Source organism: Euleptes europaea, chromosome 3, assembly GCF_029931775.1.
Source record: "Euleptes europaea isolate rEulEur1 chromosome 3, rEulEur1.hap1, whole genome shotgun sequence".
Classification (NCBI taxonomy): Eukaryota; Metazoa; Chordata; class Lepidosauria; order Squamata; family Sphaerodactylidae; genus Euleptes; species Euleptes europaea.
Genome location: NC_079314.1, coordinates 31,176,949 through 31,195,994, shown reverse-complemented (window position 1 = coordinate 31,195,994; position 19,046 = coordinate 31,176,949). Strand labels below are relative to the sequence as shown.

General features: G+C 48.2%; 1 protein-coding gene across 1 annotated transcript in view; it reads left to right on the top strand.

Annotated features, from left to right (window-relative positions):
* ADGRB2 (adhesion G protein-coupled receptor B2) overlaps positions 1-19,046 on the top strand; it is a 187,032-nt gene that overhangs the window by 111,982 nt on the left and 56,004 nt on the right. The window contains exons 7-16 of the mRNA XM_056846271.1: positions 1,324-1,488; positions 2,552-2,653; positions 3,876-3,982; positions 5,586-5,780; positions 6,575-6,643; positions 6,768-6,876; positions 7,838-7,984; positions 9,056-9,131; positions 10,828-10,930; positions 11,583-11,626. Of these exons, the coding sequence (XP_056702249.1) occupies positions 1,324-1,488; positions 2,552-2,653; positions 3,876-3,982; positions 5,586-5,780; positions 6,575-6,643; positions 6,768-6,876; positions 7,838-7,984; positions 9,056-9,131; positions 10,828-10,930; positions 11,583-11,626 (1,117 nt within the window). The remainder of the gene's footprint in view (positions 1-1,323; positions 1,489-2,551; positions 2,654-3,875; positions 3,983-5,585; positions 5,781-6,574; positions 6,644-6,767; positions 6,877-7,837; positions 7,985-9,055; positions 9,132-10,827; positions 10,931-11,582; positions 11,627-19,046) is intronic.

Below are 19,046 nucleotides of genomic sequence, written 5' to 3'. Positions count from 1 at the left end.
CAACAGGATTTGTGCACTCACAGAAATAGGTGCTAAAAGACCAGCTATATAGATGCATATGCCGGGGGTGGGGGTGGGGGCTACAAGTTCAAATGCTGAAATAAATTCTTTGTACATACGAAGCTAGCATCTCAGGGTGAAGCCTAATTTTCTTGCTGACAATCTGTTTTTCTGTATGCTGGGAGGACAGGGTTTTTTTGCGGGAGGATATCTATGAAGAAGCATGTGGGAAGTCGTGCACCTTCCCATATGCTGCCTGAAATGGTTCAGCCTATGAAAAACTTTACCTCTTGATGCAATTGGACGGATAAACTGGTCCTCAGCCCAACATAGCTCAAATGATCAAGGAGAGAGCTGAAGACCGAGGAGGGGGGGGGAGGTCAGAAAACCGGTGGATTGTAGAGGCCAGAGCTCAGAGTCCTGAACTGTGAGCCAGAGTACACTAGAATGCAGTGAGAAACAAATTATAACCCCAAAATTATCATCTGCACCCTGCAGAGGAGGCTACCCACTGTGTCTCTGCCTGGTTCCCTGTTCTGGTCTTGCTTCCTTCTTATTTGCTTCTGCTGTAGGCAGAGAACTCTGGAACTTTCAGTCATGCTCTAAAATGGAGACAGAAGATTTTTCTGTCCACATTAAGATCACTGACTCATGCAAGGAAACAGGGAGTGGTTCTACTCAGAACAGTCGTTTTCAGACACTCTAAAGGAAGGTGTTTGAAGTGTATTAGGACGCCTCCACTTTCAATTTTGGGGCAAAAGTCTCTATTATCAGAAATCTGGATAATATTAGTCGAGAGGACTAGCTTTCTGTGCTGCAAACCCGGCTTCCAGTTCCAGCCTAAAAAGTACCAATTAGGTTGATTATTGGTCATGGTAGTTGTCTGGGTATTGTCTGTCACTGCATTTGATAATGCAGGAAAATTAAATCCTATTACTCAAGCCAGATAAGATCTGCAGAATTCAGAAGCCTTGAAGGAGAGTCACCTCCTGAGGAATTAAAATGAATTCCATTTGTTAAGGGCACCCTGACGGTCATGGCCTGGTGGGGAAGGGAAGAAGGGACAGTTTGGATGAAATGAGATCTGAATTATTGATAAATTGGTTTAATCATCTGTGGAATATTTGATTAAAGTAATTATCAGCCAGGCCGGTTCAGTTGCACCCCAGTGATAAAGGAAGAATTCTTCCGTCTCCTTGCTATTCTTCCTGCTCTTTTGGCTAATATGAATCTAAATTTGGGAGTGCGTGTGGCAGGGAAATGGGGAGATTGCCAGTTCAGAAGGGTCTTCTGATTGTTCCTTTCTGCTCTCCTGAACCAAAGCGGACAGCACATGGGGCCCATGGAACCACTGGAGTTTGTGCTCCAAGACGTGCGACACTGGCTGGCAGAGACGCTTCCGCATGTGTCAAGGGACGGGCGTGCAAGGCTACCCGTGCGAGGGCAGCGGGGAGGAAGTCAAGACATGCAACGAGAAGAAGTGCCCAGGTATCCTTGCTGGGGTGTGCTTCAATCTGGCAGGTGGCCGGAGAATCTCTCCCTTCCACCGGCAAAGGAGTGTCCCTGTGCAGCTTGGAAACAAACCCGACCACCCCATCTGCCCCCTGCTCTTCGGCTCTCTTTGGTCGCTAACTGGGCAGTTGCCTTTCTACACATCTGCATCTTGGCCAAGATATTTCTGATTGTCCACCTTTCCATCTTTCTATTTCCCCAACCCACACCCATCAACTTCTCCTCCACCAGCACAGTTCTGGAGATCTGGGGTATGAACTGAGAAGGCTTTACCCAGGTCCTCACTGTGGTGAGCTATCAGGGACTGAGAGCCAGTGTGGTGTAGTGGTTAAGAGTGGTGGTTTGGAGAGGTGGACACTAATCTGGAGCACTGGGTTTTATCTCCCACTCCTCCACACGAGTGGCGGTCGCCAATCTGGTGAACCGGGTTGGTTTCCCCACTCCTCCACACGAAGCCACCTTGGGCTAGTCACAGCTCTCTTAGAGCTCTCTCAGCTCCACCTACTTCACAGGGTGTCTGTTGTGGGGAGGGGAAGGGAAGGTGATTGTAAGCCGGTTTGATTCTTCCTTAAGTGGTAGAGGCAGTCGGCATATAAAAACCAACTCTTCTTCTTCTAAGCTCAGAGGAACAGAAAGGAAGAGGGTGGTGCATTATTCACATCAACAGTTGGCAAGCAGGGTGAAGGCTCTGGATGGGTTTGAACTGCAGAGGCCTGACCGTCTGTCCAAGTCTGGCTAGTTGAGCTGCTACTGCAGGCTACTGCAGGCCCACCTACCAACACTTGTCCTGCTTGCTGTTGCTTGTAGCCACCCCATTCAATATTCTCCTTCCTCCGTACTCTCTGCCAATCCATAAACACACACCCCTTAATTCCTCCAAAGACGCATATGCTCATCTTACACACACACAGCCCTCTATGGATGTCATCCACCGATTCACCCCCAGATATCTAGGCTTTGCCGTGTGACCGTGTACTTCAGGATTCCTGCCCCTCTCTGGAGAGCCCCTCACCTTTCGCCATCTTTTTTCCTTTTGCAGCGTACCACGAGATGTGCAAGGACGAATACGTCACACTGATGACTTGGAAGAAAGCCGCCGCCGGTGAAACAGTCTACAACAAATGCCCAGCCAATGCCACGGGTAGGCAGCTTGGTGGGAAGGCATCTCCATATAGGGAGCCGAGATGATATCGGAGGGGAGTAGGGGAGAAGGCCTTATAGAGGGCAGATGGTGAAAAGGGAGGCAGGTGTGCCATGAGATCTCCTTGCCCACCATGATGTCCCAGAGAGCCAGCATGGTGTAGTGGTTAAGAGCGGTGGTTTGGAATGGTGGACTCTGATCTGGAGAAGCGGGTTGGTTTCCCCGCTCCTACACATGAAGCCAGCTGGGTGACCTTGGCTAGTCACAGCTCTTTCAGCCCCGCCTACCTCACAGGGTGTCTTTTGTGGGGAGGGGAAGGGAAGGAGATTGTAAGCCAGTTTGATTCTTCCTTAAGTGATAGAGAAAGTTGGCATATAAAAACCAATTCTTCTAGAAACTGAAGGCCCCTTTCTGTAAATTTTGAAGGTACGACTGTACCAGCCAAAAGGTTTCTAATAGACTTTGCTGCTCTCTCCCAATTTCTGTAGTGCTTCAGTGTGCCAAGTAGTTCTTCCAAGTTATAGGTACTTCACAGTTCCTTACATCCAGCACATTGCCCTGCTCTCCTCTGTCACTAGAACTTTATATCTTTTTTAAATGAACCTAACCGCTGACACATGAAAATGGCCTCTTTCCAACTTTGTATAACTTTAAAAAATTGCATATAGCGATGTGTTTTGCAAGTCTCCCACCACGACACCTTTTCAAACATCCCTCCTCCCACCCCTTGAAGATTTTGTAATAGTCTCGCAAAGTTAACACATGACATAGTTAACATATGAAGCTGCCTTATACTGAATCAGACCTTCGAGCAAAACTCGGGGAAACACAGGGCGAGAGCGAGGCGACCTCTGACGGTCGGAAACACATGAAGCTGCCTTCTACTGAATCAGACCCTTGGTCCATCAAAGTCAGTATTGTCTACTCAGACCGGCAGCAGCTCTCCAGGGTCTCAGGCAGGGGTCTTTCCCATCACCTCCTTGCCTGGTTCCTTTAACTGGAGATGCCGGGGATTGAACCTGGGATCTTCTGCGTGCCAAGCAGATGGTCTGCCATTGAGCCATGGACCCTCCCCTTAGTCATGTTGGAAGAGGCACGCATTTGGTGGTGCAATTTTGGCAATATGTTTTGTGGCAGTTTGTCTAGGTGGGAGCCGGTGGGGTGAACGTCCACAGCTATGAGAGGTCTCTGGTTGTCTTATCTTTTTTCTCTCCCCCCTCAGGATCTGCCAGTCGCCGGTGCCTGCTGAACTCCCAGGGTGTGGCTTATTGGGGTGCGCCCAGCTTTGCACGCTGCGTTTCCCATGAATACAGATACTTACATCTCTCAGTAGGTGCAGACTCTGACAGGCAATTGAGCCTCTCTCCCTCCCTCCCTCCCTCCCTCCCTCCCTCCCTCCCTCTTCTTTCTCTTCTGTTCATTGTTTTTTGCCGTCAAGTCACATCTGACTTATGGTGAGTTTTCAAGGCAAGTCACATCTGACTTATGGTGGGGTTTTCAAGGCAAGAGACTAACAGAGGTAGTTTGCTATTGCCTGCCTCCACGGCACAACCCTGGTATTCCTTGGTGGTCTCCCATCCAAGCACCTGCCAGGCTCGACCCTGCTTTGCTTCTGAGATCTGATGAGATCAGGCTAGCCTGGGCTATCCAGGTCAGGGCAGTCTCTTCTATACTGTTGCCTTTTTTTTTTGCCCCTGCCTTGTAAAAAGAAGGGAGAACCTTATGGGAGGAGGAAAGGTGTGGTTGAGCATGTCAAAGAGAGGTGGTGATACCAGCAGCGAGAACACTGTTAACAGGCAGAGCAATAGCAGTTTCATAATTCCTCATTGATCGAGGAAGCTGCTTTATATACGTGCATAAAATTCTGGCTTTTTAAAAGTGGCATCGTTGGTTCTTTATGTACTTGCCTAGGCAATGCAAATCGGAAAGGTGAATTCTGTTCTTAGTGCGTTTAATTGGCCATGGCTAAACAGAGTAGTTTTCCACAGCAAGGCGTATTGGGGTGGTGGTGTTTGAAATGAATAGAAAGAAACAGGGAGGGGGCATATGTTGTAACGCAGGGGTCTCCAACAGATAGGCCACAGGCTGCTACAGAGTAGCACATGTAGCCCTAGAAGACCCAGGGTAAGATCATGAAAGAAAGGAGGAGTCCTCTGTGCTCCTTGGCTGATAACTGAATTTCTGGCGCTCTTTCTAGGCAGAGCAAAGTTTGGTAATGCGATGGTGGTGGGGGGGTGGCTTGGAATATTTTTCATTACCCAGCTCTCATTGAAGAAAAGGTTGCCAACCCCTGTTGTAATAGCTTTGGGTTGGACAGGCAGTTCAGAGAAAGTGTCCCATCTAAGTCCTGTGGGTTTCAGAGGGTGCAAATGCACGCAGTGGCCTCAAGAGGTAACTTTACGCTGAGCTCATCTAGCAGTCTGTCTCTGTATTGTTTAATCTGGCTGGCAGCAGCTGTCCAAGGACTAAGGCTATTTTAAAGCCCCACAGCCTGAGGTCCTGTCCCTGGCAGTTGAACCTTCTGAGAGCCAGCGTGGTGTAGTGGTTAAGAGCAGTGGTTTGGAGCAGTGGAGTCTGATCTGGAGAACCGGGTTTGATTCCCCACTCCTCCACATGAGCGGCGGACGCTGATCTGGCGAACTGGATTTGTTTCCCCACTCCTACACACGAAGCCAACTGGGTGATCTTGGGCAAGTCACAGCTCTGTTAGAGCTCTCTCAGCCCCACCTACCTCACAGGGTGTCTGTCATGGGGAGGAAGGGAAGGTGATTGTAAGGCGGTTTGAGCCTCCCTTAAGTGGTAGAGAAAGTCGGCTTATAAAAACCAACTCTTCTTCTTCTTCTGCATGCCAAGCGCGCACTCTGACACAGAACTTCAGCCTTCCTGGTTCTACCCCGGTTTAAAAAAAAACATTGCTCTGTCCCAAATTCAGCTTCGAGAGCATCTGGCCAAGGGGCAGCGCATGCTGGCTGGAGAAGGCATGTCTCAGGTGGTTCGTGGGCTGCTGGAGCTCGTGGCGCGCAAGACGTACTACAGTGGGGACCTGCTCTTCTCTGTGGAGATCCTGCGCAACGTCACAGACACTTACAAGAGAGCGACCTACATCCCCTCTGCAGATGATGTGCAGGTATCGACCCGAGGTTTTGGAGATGGAACAAGCACTTCTGAAGCGCGTGGTGTACCTGGGCGCAGGAGTGTTCTTAAGGAAGACACTCCTTTGTATGGCAGTGTGGCGGAGAGTGCCACAGTGGTGTTGTGTCTAGGCATTGCAGTGAATGAGGTCTGGATTCTTTTTATTGTGCTAAAAAAAACAAAAGCCAAAAAGCCAAAGGGTGACCTGCATACAATATGCAATTCATGTGGTATGCATAGATTTTTTAAATTTCAGACAAGATATTTTGCTGTCCTTGTGGAAGGTCAAGGCTACTGAAGTGCCATCCCCAAAAGTCAGAAACTTGATTAGCTGTAATCCAGGTATTTATTATGGAATGTATTGAATTTGTTTTGCTCATGACCTGTTGGTCCACGAGCATAAAGAATAGAATAAAGGGATAAAGGATGCTGTAATCCAGGTGCTTCCTACCACAGGTTAGTAGCTGAGTCATAATCAACTGTTTCCTATACAGTCTCAAGGTCTTTTTCAGCATGATGAGACCTAGGAACTTGCTTTTTACAACAAAACGCCCAAACCAGAAAAACTGAGGGTGACGAACTGTGAGCAGAGTTGCCACCACCGCAGCGTTTCGAAGTACACTTAGAAACTTCTGTTGAGGAAGAAGCAATTAATTTTTGATATGGCTGCTGAAATTTCTCAGGAGGCTCTCCCCCCAAATCCCTCGTTTTGAGGCAAAAGAATGTCAGGCTGTGTAATGGCCGGAACCTTCCCAGAAGCTGTTCTTCACCCTCTCCTCTTCCCTGCAGCGATTCTTCCAGGTCGTCAGCTACATGGTGGATGCGGAGAACAGGGACAAATGGGAGGACGCTCAACAGGTGAGCAGGTGCAGGTTGAACCACAGGGCCAGGTGTGTTTGTGTGTGTGTGTGTGTGTGTGTGTGTGTGTTGGGGGGTGCCTTCTTATTTTGACACACACACAATCCTTGGATCTGCTTTCCAGGTCTTGCCTGGCTCTGTCCTCCTCATGAAGGTGGTTGAGGATTTCATCCATCTGGTGGGAGAGGCGCTGAAGGCCTTCCAGAGTTCGCTCATTGTCACAGACAACTTGGGTGAGTGGCCAGAAGAGGATGGGGAGTGGCTTTGTTGGTGGCAGGAGGGAAAGTATCAGAGTGACTGCATTGGAAGCCAGGCCTGGAGGGTGTGTTCAGTGGCTGGAGCTGGAGACGGCGCTCGGCCTGGAACTGGAGGCTGAAATTCAACCATTCAGTAATTCTTTCCTTTCCTTTATCCCTTAGAAGCTCCTTGATCCATTGATCTTGAGCAGCGTAATTTTAAATCTAATGTTTGAGGGATATAAGGACTGAAATAAATCTTGCCACTGACAATGTAGCCTTGGGATCCCTGTCACTTAATAAAAAAGGCATTATATCGGACACAGAGGCATTAAATTTGTATGTCAAAAGGGGAAAGATATAACGTTATCTAAGTCCTTCATAAAAGCGGCATTCCAAAAGGGCATGAGCTAATGAATCAATAGATTCATTTATAGTCCACCTTTCTCATTGATGCTCGAGGGGGATTACAGAATGAGAAAAACAATGCAACCAAGTCCAGTATAATACAAGCAGAAAGCAGTGGGATAGAACTGGGTGACAGAATTAGAGAACACTGAAATAAAATCGGAAGCCCTCTTCTAATAAACACTCCTGTTTGCTATACAGTAGGCAGGAAGTCTTGCTCTGTTGCCCAGAAGAGGGTTCCTAGGATTTGTCTCAGGCTGAGTCGACCCCTGAGGCTTCACATGGCCTGTAAGTCACAGGAACCAATATTGCACACCTCTGCTCCATTCTGTGCTCCAAGTGCTCTCTGAGGCTGGAGCATTCCCAGAGAGCACGCCAGACTAGATCCCCTGCCCTCTGACCATGAAGTTCCTGGCTGAAGCCCTAAAGACCTGGGATGTTTGAAAAAGGGCCTAGCAGTATTGATAGATCACCCACTAAAAAATCTGGTAGTGACCCCTCCCCATCCCCTATGCTATCCCCTTGTTTTCCTCTCTCCCACCCTTGGCAGTAATCAGCATCCAGAGAGAGCCGGTTTCGGCGGTCTCCAGTGACATCAACTTCCCCATGAAAGGACGCCGGGGAATGAAGGACTGGGCCCGGCACTCGGAGGACAAGATCTTCATCCCCAAGGAAGTGCTGAGCCTCTCGTCCTCAGGTAAGCGGTGTGGGATGAACTGCCCAGCACCTGGGGGAGCGGTGGGTGGGTTTTGCACCACCCCTTCATACATCTCTCATTGGAATTAAAAAGAAGGGCCAGGGGATTGCTTGGGAGCACCCGATTGCTGAAGCGTTGTTGAAGTGAACCCAATGTACATTTGATTACCAATGTGTGGCTCGAGAATATATATATATATGCGTGTGTTGGTTAAATATGGATGTATGTGTGTACAGGTGCATTTACCAATTTTAATTTGTAAATAGTCACAGTCAGCACATCTGAAAGAATTCTGGAAGGTCTGGAGTTTGAAGTTTATATTTTTAAATTTTATTTGTGTTGTTTATAGCCCACCTTTCTCACTGACACTCACGGCAGATTGCACAGTGTAAATCAATACAGTCACCGGGGTGGGACATCCAATAAACAGTGCATCAATGGTCGTTTATGCCTGGGAGTTTTACCAGAGGGTCGTTGCTCGCTGGACCCACACTTTCCTGTTGGGAGTCTATGCACCAGCAGTCTCCAAGCTCAAATCGGGAATTATTAGAATCCCTGCCCCTTGAAATGCAGCTTCATAATTGGCTGTAGTGAGAGAAAAGTTCCCTCCCCCTCCCAAACCCAATTGCCGCATAAAAAAGCATTTTAAGAACATAAAACAAAAAATGGAGCAATCTGAAAAGAAGGGGGGGGATCCAAGCCTCAGCATTAAAAGGCCTTTCTTCTGCTCAGAAAGAGCTCCCAGGAAGTAGGAAGTATTTGAATCCCTGCCTCTGAACATGCTGCTTTATAATTGGCTGTGAGTGAAACTAAGCTTGCATGTCCCGCGCTTTTCCTTATGCGTGGGGATTTCACCCGGGCTGAGCTCAGGGGAGAGGGAAGAATAGGGTTAACAGAGAAACGGGAAGGTCCAGTACTTGTGAGGGCTGGCAGCGAGGTCATCTCTAATGGACGGAAAACTCATGCATAACTCCAAGGAACCACTGAGACAGACTGGAGGCGAACGTGAGTGAAAGTACCCATGCATAAACGACCAATATGGCCTTTTTGTTCACCCCTCTCCCTGCGCAGAAACAGACGAGTCAGCCTATTTTGTGATTGGTGCCATCTTGTATCGTACGCTGGGATTGATCCTGCCCCCTCCTCGGTGAGTAGTTCACACAGATGTTGTGTGTGAGACAGAATCCCCGTGTGTGTAGACACTTATCTCCAAAGAAATGTCAAGGGTGTGTATGTGTGCATGCACGCTCTGTCCATGCAAATGTCCACACACCAGAGATGTGGGGCAGAACATTTTCCAGTCCTTCGTTTTGCCCTGGATAATTTCCCTTTTCTAAAGATTCATAGTGCGGTTAAAGTTAATAACAACAAATGGATGCCATTGCCAACAGAGTATTTATTTATTTACTTCATTTGTAGCCCATTTTTCTCCCCAAAAGTGGCTTACAACATTTTCTATTTCCCCATTCTCCACAACAACCTCGAGAGGTATTATAGGCTGAGAGTGTTATTACTCTAATGTTATATATTAGGGAAGCTTGGCAATTTTGAAGTTGTAATTAATATGTTTAGGAAATAACCCTTAGGAGCTGTGTAAGAGAATACATGTGTGTTTTCCTGATTTATAAGTGGCAAAGTTTTCCAGAAAAAAATCCAATTCTAATTCTTCCAGAAACCCTATATCACACACAATGCATTCATTGTTAAGTGAAACCAAACACTTTTGTTACTACATAGTCCATGGGTTAGCATGTGTGTGTGCACAGACACACAGTCACATGTGTCAGAGACTGTGGAGCTAGAACCAGAGACCATAGAACTGCTGCTATAGTCTGTCTTAGGGTAGCTGCCTGGGACGGTGAACCGGCCTATGCCAACTGCATACCCTTGGAGCCTGGCCATCTGAACCTACTTGGTCAACAATCCCGCGACTTTTGCTTGCTGACTTCTCTCCAGGCCCGGCTTCACAGTCTTCTGGCTTTTTCTCCATCCTCAGGAATCCTGTCCTCAGGGTCCCTAAACCAGAGAGCGGTCAGTTTAGATTCTGGAGCAAATTTAGTCTTCAACAGGCTATTTCTTAAGGACACCCCCCAAAATTTTTTGGTTCATTTACAGTATAAGCTGCCTTATACTGAATCAGACCATTGGTCCATCACAGTCAGTATTGTCTTCTCAGACTGTAAGCTGCTCTCCTGGGTCTCAGGCTGAGGTCTTTGAGATCCCCTACAACCTGAGTCTTACTGAAGATGCAGGGAATTGAACAAAGCAGATGCTCTACCCTGAGACATGGCCTTTCCTCGGCTTTAGGGCTTGGTGGGGTGGTCAGGAACATGCTCTTGATCCCTTTTAGATATTGTATGTATAAAGTGCCATCAAGTCACAGCCAACATATGGCGACCCTTGTGGAGTTTTCAAGGCAAGAGACTAAAAGATGTGGTTTGCCAGGGTCTTCCTCTGCATAGTAATCCAGGTATTCCTTGGTGGTCTCCCATCCAAATACTAACCAGGGCTGACCCTGCTTAGCTTCTTAGATCTGACGCAATTGGGCTATACCATGCTGCCCTTCCTCCCTGTAAATATTACAACAGTTTAAAAATGTGGGGGTGGGGGGAGACACATAATACAGTAGCTTACATACCTTGTGTTCTTTCTCCCAACCTTGCAAAGACCAGGTTGCTTGGGGGGCGGGGGAAATGGAATGAAGGCAAATGCTATATTGTGCTCCCCTCCCCCACCCAGAAAAAAACACTTGGTATTTTTTTAAGTCACAAGATTACCCAGAATCTGGCTTCAGAGCTCCTTCTGAGAGAAAATAAGCCAACTTGTTTCCTTTTCCTCTGCAGAAGTCCCTTGGCTGTCATGTCCAGAGTCCTTACGGTGACAGTGAGGCCACCAACCAAAGCCATGGAGCCCTTGATTGCTGTGGAATTGTCCCACATCTTCAATGTAAGTGCACAAAGCCTCCCCCTCCCCAACAAATTAATATGGCATGGACACCGTGCCGGTGGAAAGGCAGATAGCATCCAACCCCAAAGGTTTTGTCTTTTTTCATGGATGGATGGATGGATGGATGGATGGATGGATGGATGGATGGATGGATGGATGGATGGATGGATGGGTGGGTGGGTGGGTGGATGGGTGGGGAAAGAGAGAGAGAGAGAGAGAGAGAGAGATTCTGGTAAATTCCCTCCTCTTCTAACTTCCACTGATGTGCCTTGCATGCTAGAAAATAATGTCAGAGATTACAGTTTCTGTCGAGGGAGCACAGTAGAGCCAAATCATGAGACCTTAGGTTCTCTCTCTTCCCCATGGTTTTTGTAGCCATGGCATACATTTCCCTGAAGCAGACTGTGTATTCATAGCCTTTTTTTGGGGGGGGGGGGTACAAGTTAAGTCTTGGCTTCTAGCAGAGGAGGAAATGCAGTAGACGGGTTTTGGCTTGTTGCTTTGTTTTGTTGCTCGGGGGAACGACACAATCCCTCGTAAACTGGAAGCAGAACCAGAAGAACCCAATGCTCTGGCTATTGGGTCGCAACGAAAGATCCACTTCCGCCGTCACAACTCCCAACTTACCTCTCCCTTTTGTCTGCCCCGCCAGGGCACCTCGCATCCGCAGTGCGTGACTTGGGAGTACACCAAAGCGTGAGTACATTTCAGCCTGCTGTCGTGAAGTGTGTATGTGTATGACCACTCATGGTAGATAGTGGGTCGGCATAGACAATGAGCAGGTGAGGCAGAAGGGGAAGGCTGACGTTGGCATCTCTACTGCCTCTGAAGGGAGCCGAGGTAGGGGGAAGTTTGAAGGATGATTCTCCCAGCTTTGCACACGGTGTTTTTAGCCCTACCTGCTCTGCTGTGCAGTCTTCGAAGCCTGTCTTGCGCACTTACCTTTCCTGGAACCTGCCACAGTCCATTGGCTGAAAAAACATGCCCATCTGGTGGGAAAGCATTTTGTGGGCCAGGAGGAAGTGTTGCCACTCACTCCAGGTGCACAGGCACGTGGCTGACTGCTCCCCTTGGTGGTACGCTTGGTCCTCTGGTATTCCCACGAGTAGGATCTTTATATGATCCCTGAAAGAGTTGCATTGAGAACTCGTCCGAGTTGTTGTTCTTGACAGATCTATGCTCAAGGATGACTTCATAAAAACTTGTTAGGAGTTACATCAGTGGTTGTGAAAAGTCCTTTCTAGTCATAACCAACTTATGGCGAACCCACTCCATCGGGTTTTCAAGGCAAGAGACATTCAGAGGTGGTTTGCCATTTCCTGCTTCTGCGTAGCAACCCTGGGCTTCCTTCATGGTCTCCCATCCAAGTACTAACCACTGCTGAACCTGCATAGCTTCCAAGATCCAATGAGACTGATCCAAGATCCAACGAGATCTGGGCCAGGTCAGGTTATATTAGCAGCATCTCTATTATCGTTCAACAAAATTTGTTGGGCCTTATAAGAAAACAAGATCAGATTCTTGAGATTGTGGCAGTCAGCCAGAATATGTGTGTGTATTCAGGGCTAGTATTGTTATGAACAAGATCAGCAGTGCCTTTGGTCTCTTTCCTGCTCCGTTTGTTCTTGAGATGTCCAGCAGTCCAACACTATAGATATCTCTGGATTTTGTTCGTTGTGGAATTGTCTGTATATTCAGCATGTTTTCTCGGATGATCCCTTTGTGTTAATGCTGAGATCTGGTTGTCTCTGGCATCCATACGTGTAGATTTTGCATATCTAATGTAACGTACTTTGTGTACCTGGCGGGAAGGTATTACACCTGTTCCAAAACTATTACCCTGGCTGCTTGCTTCTTTCCAAGCTCATTTTGAGAAGCTGGTTCTTAGCTTCAAAGTTGTTTAGGGCCTGGGGACCACATATCTGACGGACTGTCTCTCGCCATATGAACCTGGGGACTACTTAAGGCCCTCAAGTCAGTTTCTCCTTACGTTCCCTCCACCTCAGCACTTGTTATTTGTGGGGTGGGGTGGCAGAGCAGGCAATAAAGGCTCCATCATTCAGAAAAAGATGCGAAACCATTTTTGGGGTAAGGGTTTTTATGGGTTTTTTGTTGTGATGGGCAGTCACTGGGCAAACCGTTGTCAGTTTTACCTTGAGGTTTTTTTATTGCTGCATTATTGAATTGAACGGAAGCGATATTGAGGCTGTTCTGTGTTGAAGAGCAGAACAGAAATGTTTTAAAACACATAAAATGAACTAATATTGCTCTAGGATAGTGTGAGTGTGAGCAGCAGAATTCTGTACAGTGCGCACTGTACAGAATAAAGGTCACTTATGCATGGGTACTTTCACTCATGTTTGCCCCCAGTCTGTCTCGGTTGTTCCTTGGAGTTATGTGTGAGTTTTTCGTCCTTTAGAGATGACCTTGCTGCCAGCCCTCGCAAATCCCAGGACTTCCAGTTCCTCTGTTAACCCGATTCTTCCCTCTCCCCTGAGCTCAACCCGGGTGAAATCCCCGTGCATAAGGCAGAGCATGGGACACACAAGCTTCGTTTCTCTCACAGCCAATTACAAAGCAGCGTGTAAGGAGATGGGGATTCAAATGCTTCCTGCTTCCTCGGAACTCTTTCTGAGCAGAGAAAATGCTTTTTCAAACCAAGGCTTGGATTTCTTCCCCCACTCCTTTCAGATTGCTCTGTTTTGTCTTTTTTGTTCTTAAAATGCTTTTTTAGGCAGCAATTGGGTTTGGGGGGGATTTTCTCTCACAGTAAGCTCTACAAAGTAAGCTAATTACAAAGCAGTGTTTAAAGGGACGGGGACTTGAGTTGAGTTTGGAGACTGCTAGCGCATAGATTCCCAACAGGAAAATGTGGGTCCAATGAGCCACAAACCTCAGGTAAAACTCCCAGGCATAAACGACCACAGTTACCTAGTGTCTTATCTAGGGTCACACCAGAGACCTGAACTACCCCAGGAAACCCGCTAGTCTACTCCAAGTCTCCAGTGTTATAGACCCAGGTACAAACTGCCCCACTGCCCTAACGGCTCCCGGACTGAGTCAGTCTTGGAGGCTTCAGGTGGCCAGGCCCGTGTTCCTGCTCGGGTGCAGGGCTGGCTCTCTAGCAAAGCCACCAAGCAGAGAGAGGGGGCACAATGCACTGCAGGGGTGTGGCTTGCTTTGGCTACCAGTAGCGCATGAAATGACTGGCTCCCCCGTTGTGCCCATCCTGCAACTGGCTGGATGCAGGTCATGAGTGCTTGGCCCCAGCTGTCGGCAGCACAAGTCCAGGAGTGGATGGTTTATCTTGCTTGTAGTAACAAAATACCTGGGAGTGGCTCTGCTCATGTGTGGTTTGATCAGACTGCAGCTTCAGTTGTCCCATTTGTAAGACTGAAGAAGAGTTGGTTTTTATATGCCGACTTTCTCTGCCACTTAAGGAAGAATCAAGCTGGCTTACAATCACCATCCCTTTCCCTCTCCACAACAGACACCCTGTGAGGTAGGTGGGGCTGAGAGAGAGCTGTGACTAGCCTAAGGTCACCCAGCTGGCTGTGTGTGTGTGTGTGTGTGTGTGTGTAAAGTGCCGTCAAGTCACAGCCGACTTATGGCGACCCCTTTTGGGGTTTTCATGGCAAGAGACTAACGGGTGGTTTGCCAGTGCCTTCCTCTGCACAGCAACCCTGGTATTCTTTGGTGGTCTCCCATCCAAATACTTAACCAGGGCTGACCCTGCTTAGCTTCTGAGATCTGATGAGCTAGCCTGGGCCATCCAGGTCAGGGCGGTTTCATGTGTTGAAGTGGGGAAATCAACCGATTCCCCAGATTAGCACCCGCCGCTCACATGGAGGAGTGGGGAATCAAACCCATTTCTCCAGATCAGACTCCACCACTCCAAGCCACCGCTCTTAACCACTGCAACCAATACACCAAGGAGACAATCTTAAGTGGCAAATGAAGTTCTAAGAAAGCACTTATCGCTGCAGCGCACGCCTGTTTCTGTTATAAAGAGCAGCCTCCAATAAGGCCCCAGGACTCTTAACTGATAGGGATAAATTAACTCCGTCTAAGGAGAGCAGAGCAGCGCCTTCAAGGATGCTGCCCTTGCCAGAGAGTGCCCACTCTGTCTTGTCAGGAGTCATTTTCAGTTTGTTCCCCCTCAGCCACTAGACCACAGCAAACAGATGTTGACCCAGAACAGAGTCAATATCCATATCTAACTGCATTAACAAGGTAGATTTATTGTTGTTGTTGTTGTTTATTTATGAACAAGAGCAGTTTCATATTGTTTCTGGTCCAGTTGGACTCAGAAAGCTCCCCTGCTTGCCTGTCCACACATTGTGGGGTCCTTCTGCCCCACTCCACTCCCGTATAATTATGTGATGTCGCTCAAATAATCTGTGCATGTACACAAAGATATTCTTTTTATTGTGTTCGTTGGGTGGTCTTTGGAGGTAGGATGTGAGCTACCTGTTCCAGGTTCTTTTGCCTAGAAAATTAAAGGGCAAAAAGTTTCCCTATTTTATTCATCTCTTTTATTTCTATGCTGCTGTTCTCCCCAAAGGGACTTTCAGAAAGTTCCAAAATGCAAAACAACCCAGTTTAGATAGATAAAGAGGAAGAAGAGTTGGTTTTTATACCCCGCTTTTTCTCTACCTTTAAGTAGTCTCAAAGCAACTTACAATTGCCTTCCCTTCCCCTCCCCACAACAGATACCTTGTCAGGTAGGTGGGGCTGAGAGAGTTCGGAGAGAACTGAAACTGGCCCAGGGTCACCCAGCAGGCTTAATGTGGAGGAGCGGGGAATCAAACCCGGTTCCACAGATTAGAGTCCGCCGTTCTTAACCACTGTACCACGCAAAGCAAAGGAAATGAAAGAGCTGGCTGGCTCAGGCCCCAGACTGCGAGCAGCAGACTAATCGACAAGATTATGGCTTGGGCCATACCCAAGCTTAAGGCGGGCAGATCACAAACAGAAGATCTTCCTGGCATTTAGAAATATGGACTCTGCCACACCTCCCCAAGTCCACAGTGTAGAGCCCTTCAGCTGAGCACCTGGAATTATGGGGGGGAAATCCTTCCAAACTCCCAGGGTTACCTGAAGCTGGGGAGGTGGGAAAGATGTCTGTTCCTTTGGGGCTGAAAATTCTCTCCCTCGCTGTCCGCATTGTATCAAAGGTGCACGTTCTTTTCGGTATCAGGAAGGACCCCCAATAAGGCTGTGTCTCAAATCCCCGTCCAGACTAAAAATGAGAGGCTCCCTTAACTAGGCCAACCCCCTCCCCTTTCCACTGTGGTTTAACTTCATTAATAACAGCTATTGATTACCAGGCGCTGGGAGATTGAAGCCTCCTGCCTGCAGCACGTAATTCATTACCAGCTGGCCGCAAGGGAAGGCAGCGGCAGATGTAGGACGGATTTCCCTCTCGCCACAGACGAGAAGTCATGGCAGGGTTCATCTGTCGGTGTGCACTCGAGCCCCCAAGGGATGTCAGAGCTACAGAGAGACACCCCTGCAGCTCATCACAGCAGTGCTGGCTTCCCTTCCCAGGAGGACTTTCGGGGCTCAGAATTGTATTCTGAGCCAAATGAAGGGCAGTGTCATGGAAAGGTTAGAATGGCAGACTAGGTTCAGAGACCCAAGTTCCAGTCCCAACTGGGCCATGAAACTGTCTGGATGACCTTGGGCTAGTAGTAACTCTCTCTTGATCTTGCTGTGCAGGGCTGTGAGGATAAAATGGGAGAACCACATATGATCCCTAAGCTCCTTGAAGGGTGAACATAAGAGCATAAGAAAGGCCATGCTGGATCAGACCAGGGTCCATCAAGTCCAGCAGTCTGTTCACACAATGGCCAACCAGGTGATTCTAGGAAGCCCACAAGCAAGAACACTGCAGCAGCATTGCCCTGCCTGGGCTCCACAGCACCTAATATAATAGGCCTGCTCCTCTGATCATGGAGAGAATAGGTATGTGTCATGACTAGTATCCATTTTGACTAGTAGCCATGGATAGCCCTCTCCTCCATGAGCATGTCCACTCCCCTCTTAAAGCCTTCCAAGTTGGCATAAAAATATGCTAGATAGATAAATAGAAATGCAGTTGTATAAGCCATACTGGGCTTTCATGCAGCATCAACAGCCAAGGGGGCATATTCTGTGGAAGTACCCAAACAAATGTTTTGATATCAGGTCCTTTTTTGTTTTGCCAATAAGTCACAGCTGGCTTATGCTGACCCCCCCTAGGGTTTTCAAGGCAAGAGACAAAGAGGTGGTTTGCCCTTGCCTGCCTCTGCGTAGCAACCCCGGACTTTCTGGATGGTCTCCCATTCAAGTAACAACCAGAGCTGACCCTGCTTAGCTTCCAAGATCTGATGAAATTGGCTTAGCCTTGACCATCCAGTTCAGGGTGATACCCAGCCCTACATCCTGAGAATTTAAGCCCATCTGCTCTGTGCCCCCATTTGTCTCTTCTCATCAATATCTTCAACAGCCTTGTTTTAACCAAGGCACTTCCCGTCCTCTCTATTATGGCCCAGTTTCTCCATTCCTGGAGGAACCTCTAACGTATGATCTAGTCCAACACATCATTGGTGATAGCTGTACAGTGGAACCGTGTGGGAAGGACGGAGGACACGGACACTTTCACTGCCGGCATTGTTGGCCCCTGGAGGGGGATGGGGAGTAACTTGTGACATGCTTGACAGTTCCTCATCCCCAAAGTGACTAGAGTTGTGGGACCTTGCATCATGAACAAAGGGACTTTCCTTAATTTTGTGCTCACTTTGGAAGCACATATCTTAAAATTGCAGCTTTCCTTAATTTCTTCTGTGAAGCCCTTTTGTTTGGGGATGCTTAGAAAATTCTCCTCATCCTCACCCATGGATCCATCTCATCCATGGATCTTCCAGTTCCCCAGGACCTAGCGTTGGGTGCCCAGTAGCCATTGTTCTAATGGCAGTGCCTTCCCCTCCTAGCAGCATAGCTTCTTGCATCAGAGAAAGGTACAGCTGTTAGCAAGATCCAACCCCCAGACTCGTTTTCCAGAGTGGAACCAATGCAGGAGATGCCCTCTGTCATTTTGGCTTTTCTCCTTCCGAACATCGTGTTGATTCGTGTGTTATATTTAGATCCCGCTTTTCTGACAATTGTCCCCCCCCCCCAAAAAAAAACAGCGACTCACATTAATAGAGAGAGACACGGGTTTGCTACTAGAAAGATGAGAGAGACAAGGGTAGGAGAGCGGAGGGGAAAGGGAAATCAATTTGACAGGATTTATATCCAACTGGAGCCAGGTAGATCTTCGTGCTGGGATGGTGGGGGTGTACCTCCCCTGCAGCTTGTAGGTCTCTGGTCGATGACAAAGACCGAGGGTGCCTTTTCCCTCGCTTCAGCGCTTGGGGCAAGTGGCAGAGAGGAGGGGGTGGGGAGAAGCAACCCCCCCCCCCCGCCCGTGGCTCCTTAGATGCAGTCTGAGGACTGGAGCCTGATCATGTTCTTTGTGGGAAGGAGGAGTTTCTACACGCTGTGGCCATTATTCGTTTTATTTTATTTTATTGTTTGCCTTCCTGTGCATTACGGAAGAGCGCATACGCATTGATAAAACTCTGCATGCTACTGTGCATAAGGCACTGTTGTGGTCCTTTTGCTATAGCGTTGTACTGACATGCTGGGGCATTGAAAGCACACCTCTCAAAAAGCATGTCAATGAGGAGAATCACAACCAGATTCCCCTTTTTGTTGTTGTTGCAGTGTTGCAATCAACACTGGTGTAGCTAGACAGATTTTGCATCCGGCTCTCTAGTTGTTAACACAGAGAGGAGGGAAAGGGGCAAGTGAACCGGAGGAGCGGCGCCGAGCCAGATTGTGCATGCTCCAATTCCAGAATTGATTTTTTTTAATGCTCCTGGTGGAACTGGCGCGTATCCTACCAGCCCGCTCAACAAAGTTCAAAGGCTTCCTCCTGCCTAAAGAGCCTGCCTCCACCTTTAGCGGCTGTTCTGCGGTTGGAGGAACGCTTCTTAGGCCGGAGAAAGGTTTTGAATTTGCAGAGTGGCGTGTTAGGATTTGGCTGCTGGAGTTAAGAAGAACTGGAGGGCAGCACAGACTGGAATTCCAG